Source organism: Gadus chalcogrammus, chromosome 3 (assembly GCF_026213295.1).
Source record: "Gadus chalcogrammus isolate NIFS_2021 chromosome 3, NIFS_Gcha_1.0, whole genome shotgun sequence".
NCBI classification, from domain to species: Eukaryota; Metazoa; Chordata; class Actinopteri; order Gadiformes; family Gadidae; genus Gadus; species Gadus chalcogrammus.
In genome coordinates, this window is record NC_079414.1 from 5,652,930 (window position 1) to 5,670,090 (window position 17,161).

Sequence of the window (17,161 nt, forward strand, 5' to 3'; positions counted from 1 at the left end):
TCCCGTGTCAGATGGTTGATGTTGTCTTGGGCTTTTGTCATTGCTTGTATCTCTAGTTCTGTAGTAGTTCGTATTTTCCTTGCCAGTTGGTGGAACTTTATAGTGTTGCCTTTATTAATTCCTTATTTACTTTCCCCATCTGTGATTGGGTCCTATCTGTTGTATTCCTGCTGGCACCGGTCGTTACAAACGGTTAATTTTTTGACAAATCACTGCATCTCTTGCCTGATCGGGTCATGGAATTCCACCTTCTTATCAATCACATATCTCACACGTCGCTCTCACACGCCATCATCTCAATGGTGAAAAATATAGGATGGGGAGTGCACAGAGGGACAAGCTTTTTTCAAATCCCTGTTTGTTTTAGAAATCCAAACTGCCAGAATATGCGGCCCACTGAAACCTCAAATGTTAATAATATGTCCGGTAAATTTCTATTAGCAGATTAGTAACTCATGCTAATGAAGTGCCTTCTCTTGTTTACCTGCCAAAAGGTCACCAGATACTCGGAATGTAATTCACGATCTAGCAACTATCATTCATTACAACCATGATAATTATTTTATTTTCATTCATTTTCGTAAGGTCAGACAGAAAGATAGCCAAACCTGTTGGTAGGTGTGATAGAAGCCTGCATACTTTACAATTTTGGATTTCACAGTTTCTCAGTTAAAATAACTATTAAAATATATGTATTATAATTGCTTGCTATAGCCCTGAGTCTAGAGTAGTAGATAGTTGGGGTAGTATGTATGAGGTAGTTACTGAGAGGGCTTTGAGGTAGCACACCAACTAATACAGGACTCAATTTGGCCTGTCAGCTTAGTTTGAATTGAAACGAATATTTAGCTTCATGAAAGTAAATGAGTTGCAGGGACAACAAGAGTATCAAAGAAGGTATGGTTTCAATGCTGAGGTTTCAAAATATCCCTGCAAGCATTCTTTGGTCAATAAAATAGGCAAAACCACTAACAGATTAACAAAGATATCAGTATTTGATAACCTTAGTGATGACTGGAATAACACCTGTCATAACACTGCAGTATCATGCTCAACTTGTCAGGGCACATTTATCCAGCAGTTAACTATGTCACGGCTGTGGGCGCAGGCAGTACAGAGCCACCAGCCTTATTTAGCCCAGATGCAACCTGTGTCTCTATGCTGCATCCAAAAAGGAGTACTACGTACATATGTGTACTGCTTTCTGCTGTAGAAAGTATGCTTTTTTGAAGGCATATTACGTGTTGCAGGGTTTGCCATTTTACAAGCTGGCAGCTTGTAAAATTAATGACGGCACTCTACTTACCAACCGAGTGATGTATTATTTATGCTATTCAGTATGCAGCTTCAGACAAAATCAGGGAGAACCTTATTTCCTCATGTGTTATTTATTTTTAAGGTTATACAAACATGACGTATATGTGACAATATTTCATAACCATTGAACTGACACGGTCTGCATGAATGCAACCTCAATTCTGTCCCATTTAATCTCTAATAATGCGACAATCGAGCAGAAGTCATTCAGAAAATACTTCCCAATACTCTTTTTTACCTAAATACAATAGCTGTTTCGGAAGACAAGCAATAATCCGTAAATAGTTCATCAATATCTTAAACCACAATCTGTTGATTGATAGCTCTGGTAGTCACACTTATTGCTTGGTGTGATACTCTTTTGGAAAACAATGTCTCTGACGTAATTATATAAATGTGTGGATTTTAAATGTATGTCCATTGCATGAATCTAGTCTTTACACTAATGTGACAGAAGGCTTTATACCTTCTTCTTTATTTTATAAATACAACATATCCAACTGCAAATATCCTGAACCCAAACATAGGCTACTGGTAAGCAGTAATGTTAAATATTAAGTCGATTTTCAATTACGACAATTAAGGGGTCGTTTAGTAACAATTCATACGGAACTAACCTATATTTGGTCCTAAAGCAGATCAGCATCCGGAGTAAAAAAAAATAGACTACTAGTGGAACATCCGAATATATTAAACCCTAGTCTCAAGAATCTGACTTCAGTACTTTTGGGTTCCAAGATCATGGTAAATCTGGTAGTGGGATACTACCTTACTATATTTATGTATGGATATGCATTGTTTTATCTGTTACAAATGCACTACAATAAAATGCATAGGTGATGATTTCATGTTTAATCTGATCGTTTGTGACTACTAAAACCATATTACATTTAACCAAATTCTAACTACATATGCAATCGATGCCTAACAAAATAATAAGCAGTAGTGCAGCCGAAACCATAAAGATGGGTTGTGGAGCTAAAATGGCTGAAGCCCATAATCGCAATGCGAACTGCAGTAGCAGAACTCCAGCAGAATCTCTAGACGGCAAACACATAACTAGCTGCCTGCCAGGGCCATAATATTTGAATTAGACCCAATTGTTAGCGTATGCTTTAGGTTTATTATCGTGGTTTGTGTAATTTAGTCTCATCCATAAAACGAGATGCTGTTATAATGTTAACCCATACTCATAGTTGCTTTTGACAAGGGTCAAAAAGAGACCTCGTAGACTAAGAGGTCATGCCATATGAAAATTATAAATCTATACCCATGTCTGACTTCGAAAATGTTTACAACTTTAAAATTCGTCTTATAAAAGACCTTGTTGAAATATATATAATGAAATAGATAAATAAATAATAATACAAAAGGAAATAAATAATATATATATATATAGAGAGAGAGAGAGAGAGAGAGAGAGAGAGAGAGAGAGAGAGAGAGAGAGAGAGAGAGAGAGAGAGAGAGAGAGAGAGAGAGAGAGAGAGAGAGAGAGAGAGAAAATGTGTCATCCCCATAACCGTAGTGGCCTACTTAGTTCAAATATAATTTTCTCCCTACACCCGGTTTCGCTCTCGTTTTAAGGCACATGTAGAATGTATATCCAACTATTGCCCAAAAGGAAAATGAATATTTTTAGATATGGTTTTGAATGAACCATCATCGAGCCGCCTGCTCGGCAGCCACAAGCCTCCAACATACGCTCGGTCATTTTGTGGCGCAAAACCAAAGACGATTTCACACAGCAGACGGTGAGAAAATAAATTAAAGAAAGGATTTTTCACTGTCAAATGGTTTAGCGCTAAGAAGAGCAGCGTGAGCTGTCAAGTAGACGGGTGAAGAGAACATACCGATCTGGACGCTGGGGGAGCCGCAGAACCCACCGCGCCACAAGAGCATCAACAAGAGCAGCGGCTTCATCCTCCTCGTCAGGTTGGCTCTTCTTAAGGAATAATCGCTTCCATTTCACAGGCCGGCACGTTTAAAAACAGCAGTTACAGCCGAGGGTTTTGGTCCCGTGACAAGATCTAAGTGGAGCCCTGCAGATACCTGGATCACTTCTCTCCTCCACCGTGCGCACCCTGCCGCTGTTTGACAGTGGTGCTGGGGGTGGGTCTCAAGGACGCTACAGGAATACTAATGAGCCACTTGCAGACGAAGAAGCACGACACAAGACCGGGATTTGCCGACAGTTGTGCATCGTAGAGGTACTCGCAATACGCCCCATAGTCTCGAAACGGCCAACCTTATTAAACGTTTGCAGCGTTTGTCAATAAAATATGTGTCTCATCACTGATTTGGTCTGCTTCAATCTATCAAGGGTGTCCATTGAGCCACCGTTCGCTGCAATCTTTTGAGCGACCCTTTTTATTACATCGCGCCATTATAGAGGTAATTACGGTATAACCTAGTCGACGTTAACCCACCAAACCTCGTTTAACTCGCTACATTATTTCATAATTTCTTTGTGTGACCTGACATAGAAGCCCTTTCTCAATAGTTTTTTGGAGGGAACATGATAATAACATAATAACACGCTCATTCTGTATTGAGTCGACACCCACATCAAAATATAAAAATATCCTAATAGGCCTTTAACTTTTATTCATTCATTTTGAAAGACACCATTAGCCCTAATTTATGCTTATCTATTTTTTTTTATATTGCCTACTAATTATGCCTAGTATGCCAACTTATTATAAATTATAACGTATATATAATGTCTAAAGGCTTTATTAAAATAAATATAATTATCAACGATTCAGTCAATATAAGTAAAACCTGTTGTATTATGTATTGATTTATTTACGTTTGTGTTTCGAAGCCTACATGTCAAGCTTATCCAAAGCATTTATTTTGTTGTTGAATGTTCACGGTATATACCCAGTCCAGGAGAGGGACACTGCACCACCTGGGTGGTGCAGACTCACTCTCCTGGACTGGGTGAGACATACTGGGGGCCCAAGGGACCCACTGACAAGCACTGAACCCTGCTGCTGGCCTTGTCGGTTTGCTGGCAGAATATCTTGACTGATGGTGAGCAGGAGCCTGGGATGCTGACGTAGGAGCCCTTCCTCCCAGGAGCTAACCATGGGCGTCCACCGGCTGCTTCTCCAATCCCTGGTAGTCCTCTGTTTGGAGGTGGCAGTGAGGACTACACTGAGTATGTGGAAAGGTTGGAAGTAGAGTTTCCAACATTGCAAAATAGAATTGATGTTAAGGTTAAGGCAGCACTCAAAGGTTTGTGTGGGACAAGGACCTAACTGAGCCATGGAAATCGGGGGGAGGGGGATTTCATAACAGGCACCAATTTTATGGCTCCATTACATTCGATTTCAGACTATTGTGAGTCCAGGAATGTATTAGATGACAGGTTAGTCTGTGGCATCCATCGTGGGAAGCCCCCCTCACCATTTAAAACAGCCTCAAGGAGAGGTGTTCAGTGAATTTGAACAGTGTGAGTCAGCCACACACAGAGCCCATCTATGCTGCCATGGAGGTAAACAAGAAAGCAATGATAGAGGTGGATATGCCATCATCCAGGAGACCAACAAACGGGTGTGGGACGCTTTTTACGGTGTAAATCAATCATTCAGGACTCTTACTGTTGTTGTGTTTCCCTATGGAGTGTGTCCTGTCCACTTGTCTGTATTCTGATGACATCGTCATTATCTGCTACAGAACAGATAGGCATCATGCATGAAGTTTAAATATAGTGATGTGAACACATCACAGAAACAAAAGACATGCCCATAGAAAAGACCATCACTTCATTCCTTCAAGACCATTCCGAAGATCAGGACAATTTTTGTCTTATTTTGTGAAAAATATCCAAGGAAGGAACTTAGATTTAGGTAAAACATGTTCTTGGGTTCCATGCTTGAAAACATAATCATGTTTTCAACGTGGAAGCAGAATATTTCTGAAAAAAATTGGAAAAATTCAAGCGGTTCTTTATGGGCACTAAAGTGAAAAGCAGGTTTACAAATGGATGAAATACAAAACAAAATACAAAAAGGCTGTAGCCTAATAAGAAAACTGAATGTGCAATGAATTAAGGTTCTAGAATTAACAGTTTTTACACACCAGAGACACATATGCTAGCCCGGGGACACATAAATCACAGTGGAGGTTTTTACTGCAATGCTTGCTAGGAGCACTGCTGCTGAGTCCTGTCGACAGCAGTGCCCCTGGTAGTAAATCTCTCTCTCTGCCTTCTGCCCCCCCCCCTCTCTCTCTCTCTCTCTCTCTCTCTCTCTCTCTCTCTCTCTCTCTCTCTCTCTCTCTCTCTCTCTCTCTCTCTCTCTCTGGCACACACACACACACACACACACACACACACACACACACACCATGATTTCCTCTCTCACATGTACAGTAATATAGAGTGGTGCAGGAGGGTAGGTTTAGTACAACTTGTGATAGGACGTTGCTGGAGAGCACAGGGAGCTCACCGAGTGTTGTGAGGCAGACAGCAGAGGAGGAACAGAAAAGGAGTGAGACACACACTTCTCCAGCCGGTTCACGGAGCCGCATACATTGCACTGCGTGACAAACAAAAAAACCCATTACCTAGCAAAACTGCTGATCCAGCTGAAGGTAGGAAGCCATCATTCTTTGCATATCTTATGCAGTTATAGAATCTCTATACGGGCAGCACATATGTATAATTATGTTATATTGTCTTCTTACTTGTATGCTGGTGTTACATTGAATTGTTTTTGCCTAGCAGGGCTTTAACCTTGGTTTTGATGAGCTGTGTCATTGCAGCTCTAACACTGCTCTATTGCTGCAGTCACTCTCTCTCTTGCCATCCCATCCTGCTTTGAGCCTCTATCTCTTTGCTTTTGTGTTTAATGTCCCTCCCCAGTATTCCTCTTATTACTGGCTTTTTCAATGCTGCCTCTGTCTTATAGTATTGTGTTTTACGGAATTATATTGATGCCAGAATATTTACCATGAATTGTTTATGCTACAATTGATGTCCTTAATGCTACAATCTATATCACACATTTAAATGAGATTGAATTGATTTCAAGTTCATCAGCGGTAACTAGCGAGGTTAATTTTAATGTATTCAGGGACTCAAATTCAGCCCGAAAGACATCAGGCCCCACGTTGCAAAGAAGCTGATAAGTGCCTTGCAAGGCCTGTGTGTTGTGTCCCCCCTGGTCTCATCAATTACTAGGAGGGAGTTTAGGATGATATCTTTGCAGCCAAGGATGTGGGCCACACCAGATTTTGTAACAGCCGTATTCAGATACCATCAGTTAACCAAAAGGGTTCTTCATGCCGTGGGCAACAGTTCTGATTGCAAGGTAATCACAGGAATCCAAAAGTAAACATTTGACAGTGATAGGGGTCCAGTTTTGATCATTTCTGGCATTAGCATCGCGGTTAGTGATATACATCGATTTATGCTACCTCAATTACATTTAGCATGCAAGGAATAACATGTCATGTCATGTTATAATATGTATAAAACCAGACTTTAGCTAAAAGCTGTAACATGTATGAATATTTGTTTAAAACATAAAAAAAAATTGCAATACCCACAGCACAGCAGTCCTCCAAAGAAAAAGCCAGGCATAATCACCCAAAAGAATGAAACCTCAGTTGACTATTCCACAAATGTAGTCGAACAATGTAGTGATATTTATAATAATATAGAACGCCAGTCCCGTTTCATACTGCTTCTATTGTTTATTTTATGTCATACAGTTGGCCTGCTTCTCCTCCCCATTGTCTCCGGTGGTCTGGTCCGTTGGTTGCGGTGGGCTGTGGGGCGAAAGAGGTTAGTGAGCGTTAGTGGCCGGCTGGCTAGCTAGCTTACCCCGCCGGCTCTTATGGAGCTTCTCCAAGGGAAACCTGTATTAGAGGAAGCCAGGCGGACGCAGACCCTCAACCATAGTATGAATGGGACCATGTGCACATCCCGCTTGACCGGTACATCTCTGGCCACCGCAACGTGGAAAGTATATCGGAGCCTGAACGCTCTTACACAATGACAAGATCCAGCCTTCTGGGCCAGTGTCTTCCCGATACAAATGGATCGGGACATCCTGATCATTTAGAGAAAAACAAGTCAAATGTTTTTGCCAGTTCCCCGCCAATGATGGACAGTGGTCTCGATGGTGGCCTCTGGTGTCGGGGCTTGTGGTAAAGGTTCAACACAGTTTTGTTTATTCAAAGATACAAGGTAAACATATAGTACTATGGAGCTGCTCTGGATGAAGCATCTGTGGGACAAAGGGAATTCTATAGTATGTATTGGTAGGGATTGCATGTTAAAGACGCCTATGGGGTCTGATTTATCTAAGAAACTAAAAAGAGACAGTTTAACGGTCAGGTGAGTTGAGTCTAACCGTATATGGTGTTGAATTGTGACTAGAAACTGGTGTTAGCTCTAATACTGTTTCAGGTCCAATACAGTAATAAGGTTAGCTTTAATACTGTGTGGTCTAATAGTGCGTTTTCCGAGGCACTTCGACGTCACGACAAAGTGGCACAGCGGAGGCTGGGTCTGCGTGGATGTGTGGAGCTCCTAATGGCCAGCGTTTGATATTGACAGCCGTGTCTGAGAGCCGCATTATTTTAATAACCAATATATATTAGTTAAAAATGATTATTAGTTCTAAAGACAGAGTGAACCCAGCACCATGTTCTTTATATGGTTATGTCTTATATGATCATAAACATAATAATCCATGACATTTTATCAATGTTACTAAAAATAACATTGAGATTTAGAAAGAAAAAGGGGTCAGATCCCATGTTTAACGATACCCAAAACCTGCTAACGTTTCACTCTGATGCTAAAGCAGGGGGTGTTTTTTTGGTGATGAGGGGAAGGAGATTGCGGGGGAGAGTAATCCTCCATCTCAAAAGATTCCTCTCTAGAAACAGAGTGCCAAGACTCTGTGTCGTACCCTGTGACATTGCTCATTATGATACTGCTGATAAGATATTGCTCAACGACGAGTTCACAAAGTTACCATGGTGATAACATCTCAGTCTTAATGAATTCCCTCCCCCCTCTTTCTCACGAATGAGAGAGCTCTATGACCATAACGTCTGTTTATTTTTTCGGTGTTCTAATTCCAGCTGAATTGGGTTCACTGGCTCTTTAAAGACTCTTTCACTTTGGACGATTAGGCGATTTGAAAAAACTGTAGGCAATCTCAGATATTCTTGATGTTGACTGCTTGTACCTCAAGGTTACATTACACCTCACTGAAGTTGATTCAGTTCTTATGATGAAATAAAAAGTGAGACTTTGATACTCATTCAATTAATGTTAGGGTGGCCGCTACTGACAGTTCATACATTAAACATATATTAATCTATGTGAGCACAGAAAGATTATGGAAAATGTCCTCGAAAGTGATGAGCTAAAAAGATAGGGAACCCTGAACACGGTTAATTAAGAAGGTCCTGCAGGAGTATGCAGCTCTTCCCAAGGAACTTCTCTTGCACGGTTGACACAAGGGCTGTCGTGCTCAAGAATTTTCACCTGTGGTAATTGTCGTATATTCTATTTGAGGAATATTAATTCAGCGCGGACAACTGTGTCTTGACATTACAGGCACTTTATTAAACTAACATGAAGACGCACGAACCCAGCATCATGTGACCACACACACATAATCCTATTGGTTGACTGTAACGTAACCCGCGTAATACATTAACCCTTAATGTACTGCATTCAGATACACCACATCTCCCTTTTTTACGAACATGTGAAACACATTTTTTTTCAAAGTCCATCAAAACCTGTGAAAGAAAACAGGGTTAAACAAATCCTGGTAAACTGATACTCTTTCTAAACATAACATTTTCCAACTTATTTTCTAAAGTAAATATCTCCCCTGTAAAACTGGTACATTGGAAAAACATTTTCTGCTCAGCATGAACATATGACAAACTTTTTTTTCACATTGAACATTTTTTTTTCTTTTCTCAGCCACTTATAAGTTCAGTCTAGTGGGCTGTATGATTGCTCTCCCAGACCTGGTTCTGGGAGTGGAAACCCCAGGAGAGGGAACAGGAGACCCCAAAGCAGGTGGAGTGTCACCCTGCTCTAGGACCGGCAGTGGCTCCTGTTGCTGCTGTCCAGCCTCGTCTCGTGACGGAGACTGGAGTGGTATAAGATGCAGGCGGTTGCGTCTTACCACCCCATGTGGCGCATCCACAAGGTAAGATCTCGGCGAGGTGTGACTCTGGATCACAGTCCCTGGTGTTTTTGTGTCAGTCACCCACACCTCCTGACCTGGAGACAGGCTGCTGAGTGGCTTTGCACGATGTCGCCTGTTGAAGTTTGCAGCATCTGACGTCCTCTTCTCCCCTTCTTTCTGGAACAGAGTGTTGCGGTCGGGCAGTGTAGGTTGCAGCTCAGAGGAATGTGTCGGCACTGTGGTGCGGAGACGTCGACCCATGAGCAACTGGGCCGGGCTGTATCCATTCTGAAGAGGTGTGGCTCTGTATGCAAGCAGAGCCATGTACGGATCAGTTGCCTTTTTCAGCAGACCCTTTATGGTCTGTACTGCTCGCTCAGCCTCGCCATTGCTTTGTGGGAATTTGGGGCTACTGGTAAGGTGTTTGAACCCATATGCAGAGGCGAAGGAAGCGAATGCCTGGCCGGAGAATTGAGGGCCGTTGTCAGACATGAGCACCTCCGGGATGCCGTGTCTGGCAAACATCGATTTCAGATGGTTAATCACATCATTGCATTTTGTGTGTGTCAGCAGGGCAAGTTCGACGTACCTGGAGAGGTAATCAACGACGAGCAGGTAAGTTTTTCCCCCCAGTTCAAAGAGATCGGCCCCCAGCTTTTGCCATGGGCGCTCGGGGCAGTCTGACGGCATGAGTGGCTCACTGTGATTGCGGCGCTCTTGCAGACACGTTCTGCATTTGAGCACCATCTCTGTGATTTGATGTCCCAGCCCAGGCCACCACACAGTCTGACGGGCACGTGCTTTGCACTTCACGACCCCTTGATGGCCCTCGTGCAGTCTGTCCAGCACATCGTTCCGCATTGCTGCTGGAATGACCAGACGTGTGTCTTTCAGCAACAGTCCATCTTGTACTGTGAGTGTAGCCTGCTCGGGCCAGAAGTGTTTCAGGAGTGGTTCCTGCTGTGCGTGATCTGGCCATCCGTCTGCACACATTTTCATGACACGAGAGCATACACTGTCAGCTTCCAGCTGTGCTTTGAGTGTGTCCATGAACGTGGGACTGACAGGTAAGTTGTTGACAATGCAGTCCACGTAAATGTTCGTGCTCTCCATCAGTTCAGTGTCATTTGCGGTCATTTTTTTCTGTACAGGTGAACGTGACAATGTGTCAGCAGTCCAGAGTGACTTTCCAGGAACGTGCACGATGTCATAGGAGTAGCGCATGAGCCGCATTCGAAAGCGCTGTATCCTTGGTGGCAACAGGTCGAGTGCTTGTGCGCCTAGTAAGGAGAGGAGCGGCTTATGGTCAGTCTTTAGGCAGAAGTGCTTTCCTAACAAAAAGTCCCGGAAGCGCTCACATGCCCAGGTTAGACCCAGGGCCTCCTTTTCTACTTGCGCGTAGCGTTGCTCAGTGGGTGAGAGTGAGCGGGATGCGTAAGCTACCGGCCTCCATTTGCTGTCCCATTTCTGGAGGAGCACGCCCCCCAGTCCATAAGATGAAGCGTCTGCCGATATTTTGGTGTCCCTGCTCGTGTCATACATGGCCAGGACCGGTGGAGAGATTAGTGCTTCCTTCAGCACCCTGAAAGCCGCCACCTGGTCGACACCCCACAGCCAGCAGTTCTTCTTTGAGAGAAGGTCACGGAGAGCTTTGTCTTTCTCTGATAGCTGGGGTATGAATTTTCCCACCTGGTTTACCATCCCCAGGAAACTCCTCAACTCACTCACGTTTGTAGGCTCTTTCATGTCCCTGATGGCCTCTGTCTTTTCTGGATCGGGGCTGATGCCTGACGTGGTGATGACATGCCCGAGGAACACCACCTCACTCCTGGAGAGCTCGCACTTGTCTGCATTCAAAGTCACCCCTGCTTGTTCAAGCTTTTTCAACAAGGCATGGAGACGAGCGTCGTGCTGTTCTTGGTCTTTTCCCCACACCAGCAGGTCATCGATGTGGCAGACCACCCCGTCGAGTCCATCTATCACCTCCGCCATGACACGCTGGAAGTGCTCGGGCGCAGAGTTGATCCCAAACGGAAGACGCTGGAAGTGATACCGTCCGAAGGGTGTTATAAATGTTGTGTATTTGGCTGACTCCTCAGCTAAAGGAATCTGCCAGAATCCCATGTTCGCGTCTAGTTTACTGAAGATTCTGGCTCCAGCTAGCATTCCTAGACTCTGGTCGACTGATGGCAGGACATACTTCTCTCGACACACATACTGGTTCAAGCCCGTGAAGTCCACACACAGGCGTAGTTGCTGGCTGTTCTTCTTTGGGACGACGACGATGCCGGCGCACCACTCCGTAGGCTCCTCGACGCGCCTGATGACCCCCATCTCTTCCATCCGCTGGAGCTCCTCCTTCACCTTTCCTATCAGAGGCAGGGGAATTCTCCGTGGAGTCTTTAAAGAGAATGGCACGGCCTCTGGCTTGAGCTGGATGTGGTATGGACGCCTGATGTCGCCTAGGCCCTTGCAGAGTTTTGGGTAGGTTGCCTTTAAAGAGTCCATGGTGACGCTGTCGACTCGAATGAGTAGACCCAGGGCAGTAATGGCCGGTAGCCCGAGCAAAGGTGTGCTCAGGTTTTTGACCACATAGACCTTCTCCTCTGTCTGCTTGGCTTTGTAAGTCAGCTGCATTTTTGCATAGCCAGCTACCTCCAGCTGAATCTTTCCTGGACCCAGCAAGGGTTTCTCTGGCTTGTGGAGGACAGGCATTTGTGCCCCCGGGAACAAGTCTTTCAGGTCACTGTCCGAAATGGCGGTTACATCTGCGCCGGTGTCAAGTTTGAATTTCAGCACTTTCCCTTTTATCTGCACATCAGCCACCCACATGTTGTTTTCACATGACACAGAGCCCAAGAAGAAACTTTTCCCCTCTTCTTCCTCAATGTACGCTACCACAGACTTGCTTCTGCAGACACGCTGGTAATGGCCTTTTTTTCCGCAGCCCCGACAGGTTGCATCGTTGGCGGGACACTTGGCGGGAAACTCGTGAGAAGGCCCCCCACACTTGTAGCACTGGGCGCTGTGCTGCATGCCTTTGTCTCTGCCTTGCGTGTGTTGGCGGGAATGTGCGCCGCTGCTTTTCCAGTTGGTATATTGCTGTCCCTTTTTTATCAGTCTGTCTATGGAGCTCCCCTCCATCTGCATCACACTGCTAGCGTCACCCCTAAGTGTGCTCTGTTGCTTTTTGACTTCTTCAGACTGTCTTGCCATATCAATGGCTTTTTGCAAAGTCAGTTTTTCCTCCATCTGCAAGCGTTCAGAAAGTCTGGTGTTTGCAAGCCCCACTACGATCCGATCTCGTATGAGTTCATCATGCAAGTCCCCATATTGACAGTGTTCTGCTAAAGCATGCAGGGCAGTGACGAATGCCTCGACAGTCTCATTTGGTTCTTGTTTTCGCATATTGAAGCATGCACGTTCAAACACAATATTCTTCTTCACAACAAAGAAATCCCGGAATCCGTCTTTTACTTTGTCATACATTTTCATGTCAGCATCACTCAGTTTTAATCCTCTCAATACATCGTCGGCTTCATCCCCCATACAATATATCAGAGTGTTAACCTGAGTTTCCTCGGAGTTCGTAGTCAAGTTGCTCGCTTGCCGAAACCTCTCGAACCTCCGGATCCATTTTGTCCAATCGAGCGGTTTGTTGAAATCAAAGGGCTCCGGTGGCTGGATGTTGAATGTAGCAGTTGGTGCACTAGCCGCCATGCTCGCTTGTTGCACGTTAACGTTTCCCTCACGTTGTTCGCTCTTAACATCCACCAATGTCTCTCCCTCTGTCTCTGTCGCCGTGGACCGTTGTGTCCTGTGCTTTTTCTTTCGGGTCATAGACACAGCACTTCTGACACCATGTCGTATATTCTATTTGAGGAATATTAATTCAGCGCGGACAACTGTGTCTTGACATTACAGGCACTTTATTAAACTAACATGAAGACGCACGAACCCAGCATCATGTGACCACACACACATAATCCTATTGGTTGACTGTAACGTAACCCGCGTAATACATTAACCCTTAATGTACTGCATTCAGATACACCACAGTAATGTAAGGTGACTTAAGGCAGGTATGCGATATGAAGACAAAGTAGTTTCTTAATTGCTAATTAAAGGGGACATGTTATGAAAACAACACTTTTCCTGGGATTTAAGGTGTTGGTTTGGGTCTCTGGTGCTCCCATACGCATGCAAACTTTAGCGAGTCAGTTTCGGCGCTTCCTCCTATGTAGGAAGGGGGCACATTTTAATATTACCACCCACTTCCACACCCCCCCTCCAATCAGAGCATAGATACAACTTTGTGGACCAGCGGATGAGTGCTGGGCGGAGATGTTTGCGCATTACAGAAGCAGGGAGCTCCCATACAAAAATAGATGTCTAGCTCCAGCGGGCAGCTTGGCGGAGCTGCCGGACTGCCGCCAGAGCTTCGGTGGCAGTCTGCTTTTCAAAAATGCCACGAAGCTCCCCCGCCGGAGCTGCCGGACTGACGCCTAAGCTCTGGCGGCAGTCCGGCAGCTCCGGCGGGGGGGAGCTCGGCGGCAGTCCGGCAGCTCAGCTCCGGGAGTAAAATCCCTGCATTCTCCTCCATGTCGCGGTTCAATATGGACTTCAGAGAGTCAAGGCCAAAGTTCCTTTAACCCAATTCTTCTCAACCATGGCCGACCATAACCCCCACTACGAGTCTTTACTTGTTGTGGAAGAAGTACCAGAGACGTCAGACTCAGTCTTTATGATTCATAATATCATCCGAGGCGCACATAGCTTTTGACTGTGATATTAGATATTATATTATATAGATACCTATATATTATATTATTATTATTATTATTATTATTATTATTATTATATTATATAGATATAGAGCTCAGGGAGTCCATAAACGGCAACAATCATGCTGTGGTTCACTCTTACAGCAGATTTGGTCAATGAGCAACAGCTCATTTGCATTAAAGCTACAGGTACAAGAAACAGCACATTTTGAAGGGACTGAAACAGAGGGGAATAGCGATAGGCAAGATTATTTTTCCTAAAAGCTATTTCCAGCAAACAGCTTCAAAAACATGTTTTCTGGAACTATGTTTACTTGTTTGGAAAACACCATAATCTCCTTCAAGAAACAAATTTGATCTGATAAGGTCTGGGCCCAGTTTCCCGAAAGCATTGTAAGCCTAAGTGGATCGTGAAGTGTCTCGTACGAGCATCGTACAGTTTTCACACCGTTTCCCGAAAGCATCATTGGTAACGAACGTCATGAAAACGCTTGTAGCTAACGAGGACTTCAGGGGTACTCGTAGGATGCTAAGAGCATCGTTAGCCTACTCTAGCCTCAGTGGCAGTGGCGTAAATATCGGCGGTGCAGCAAAGATTGAGACATTTTAGAAGTCAACAACATAATTTATTGCAGCAATTTAAAATTCCAAAAATACAAGAGCATGCCGAAATGAACCGATCAAACGCCACGTCACAAGGCATATAATAAAATCAAATGATTCCATTGCTCTTGTGTGCGAGGTCGCTTTCGAGCTGCACTTGCTGTCTTCCTCTGATTTTAATTCAACCATCGTGTTGTATTGTGACTAGAAACTGGTGTTAGCTCTAATACTGTTTCAGGTCCAATACAGTAATAAGGTTAGCTTTAATACTGTGTGGTCTAATAGTGCGTTTTCCGAGGCACTTCGACGTCACGACAAAGTGGCACAGAGGAGGCTGGGTCTGCGTGGATGTGTGGAGCTCCTAATGGCCAGTGGCTGATATTGACAGCCGTGCCTGAGACCCGCATTATTTTAACAACCCATATATATTAGTTAAAAATGTTTATTAGTTCTAAAGACAGAGTGAACCCAGCACCATGTTCTTTACATGGTAATGTCTTATATGATCATAAACATAATAATCCATGACATTTTATCAATGTTACTAAAATAACATTGAGATTTAGAAAGAAAAAGGGGTCAAATCCCAAGGCATATAATAAAATCAAATGATTCCATTGCTCTTGTGTGCGAGGTCGCTTTCGAGCTGCACTTGCTGTCTTCCTCTGTTTTTAATTCAACCATCGTGGTTAAAATGTCCTCATATTGATCAATGACAGAAGCATAGGCGTCGATTACGCCGGGGATGCGTCCCCATCAGATTTTGTCAAGAATAATTTTGTACCCACCACTTTTAAAAAAAAAAAAATATGATAAAAAGAATCGAGTTGAATTATTATGGATTATTACACGGGTCTTCTCAACGCCGTGGAACGCTCCGTTCACTTGCATGGGCTCTTCACAACTTCGCGGTGAATGCTAGATATAAATTGACCGCTGTCAAGGAAAACAAAGGACTTTTTGCCTATAATGACGTCTTTCGTATCACTCCTCAAGTAGTCCAGTAACTTTTCAATCCCAGCGTTTTCGGTTGCTAAGCGACGTCAACGTCTTTAGCGGACTATATCTCTGCTGATCAACACTACGAATGCTGGTAACAAATAAATTGTAACAAGCCACACCATATGAGGTCATTTTTTATTTTTAGCACGTAGCCGTGTAATAAGCGGGGTAATGTATAGAACGTCGCCGGTCGTATTTAAGCCCCTTCAGTGGGAAGCAATTACCCTCGCTGCGCGTCGGTGTCATGGGCGTCAGTTTGTTTTGAAATGTGCTGGGGACAGAGACGCATTCAGAAGTGCATTTTTAGAAGTGCTCCTGTGCTGGGTACAATGAGGATGCACTCTTTTTTCTCTCTTTAGTGCCGGTAATGAAATGTTCTGAAAGAAGACATAACCATGTAGCTAATTACTAAGGAAGAAAATGTATACAAAATCTGTCTGGCACGTTTTATGAAGAAAACGTTTTCAAAAAGCATCGGACATATGACCCACTATGTTCTGCTCCATGTATCCAATGTTGACAACGTGACATGATATGGCTAAGCTAACAACATAAACAAGAGGAGCTAGGAAAGGAATTTAACTGCATGTTTAAGTTCAGAAGGGCCAAAGGTGTGGCTACACACAACACTACAAAAGTCGTCAAGATTGAAAAAAAAAAAAAAGTATTTGTTGCACAGCTGAACGCTGTATCACATCAGGAGCTGGCTGTTCTCCATTCACAACACGCATTCCATCAAAACTAGCCTACATCAGGCATTCTGACCAAAACGCATGCACTCCCCCCCACAATTATTCCAGAATTCAAGCAAATCAAGAATGACCAAAAGTGACTTTGTGTCAACTAGAGACTGACTCCACCGACTATCTTTTGCAAGTTAAAACAGCCGACCACTTGAGTGCAAAAAACACAAAAGACCTCGCCACAGCACCAGCAAATCTTAATAAATATTGCGTCTTACCTTTATTTATGTGGCAGTGGTCTGCAGATGTATCCTGGTGTGTAGCCTACCACATCCATTTAGTTCAACAGGTTATCGTTCTGATACTGTCCATCAAGGGCGTAACCATTTTTTATTATTATTTGTTAAGTGCATTGCCTACAATTCTATATTTATATATGAAAATGTGGACATTTAGAACATAGTTTCGAGGACTACATTGACCATTTGAATTCACATCTAAAGGAATAGTGTAATAATGTAATGTCTGCCCCCCCCCCCCCCCCCCCACACACACACACACACATACACACACACTTTGTTTTGGTTAGCTGCTTACT

General features: G+C 43.8%; 1 protein-coding gene across 3 annotated transcripts in view; it reads right to left on the bottom strand.

Moving 5' to 3' along the window:
- The window catches only part of LOC130379044 (glutamate receptor 2-like), a 45,577-nt gene extending 42,159 nt beyond the window's left edge, over nt 1-3,418 (bottom strand). For all 3 annotated transcript variants that reach the window (XM_056585621.1, XM_056585620.1, XM_056585619.1), the window contains exon 1: nt 3,168-3,418. In XM_056585621.1, coding sequence (XP_056441596.1) covers nt 3,168-3,237 — 70 coding nt within the window. In that variant the 5' untranslated portion in view covers nt 3,238-3,418. The remainder of the gene's footprint in view (nt 1-3,167) is intronic.
- Between the last annotated feature and the right edge of the window lie 13,743 nt (nt 3,419-17,161).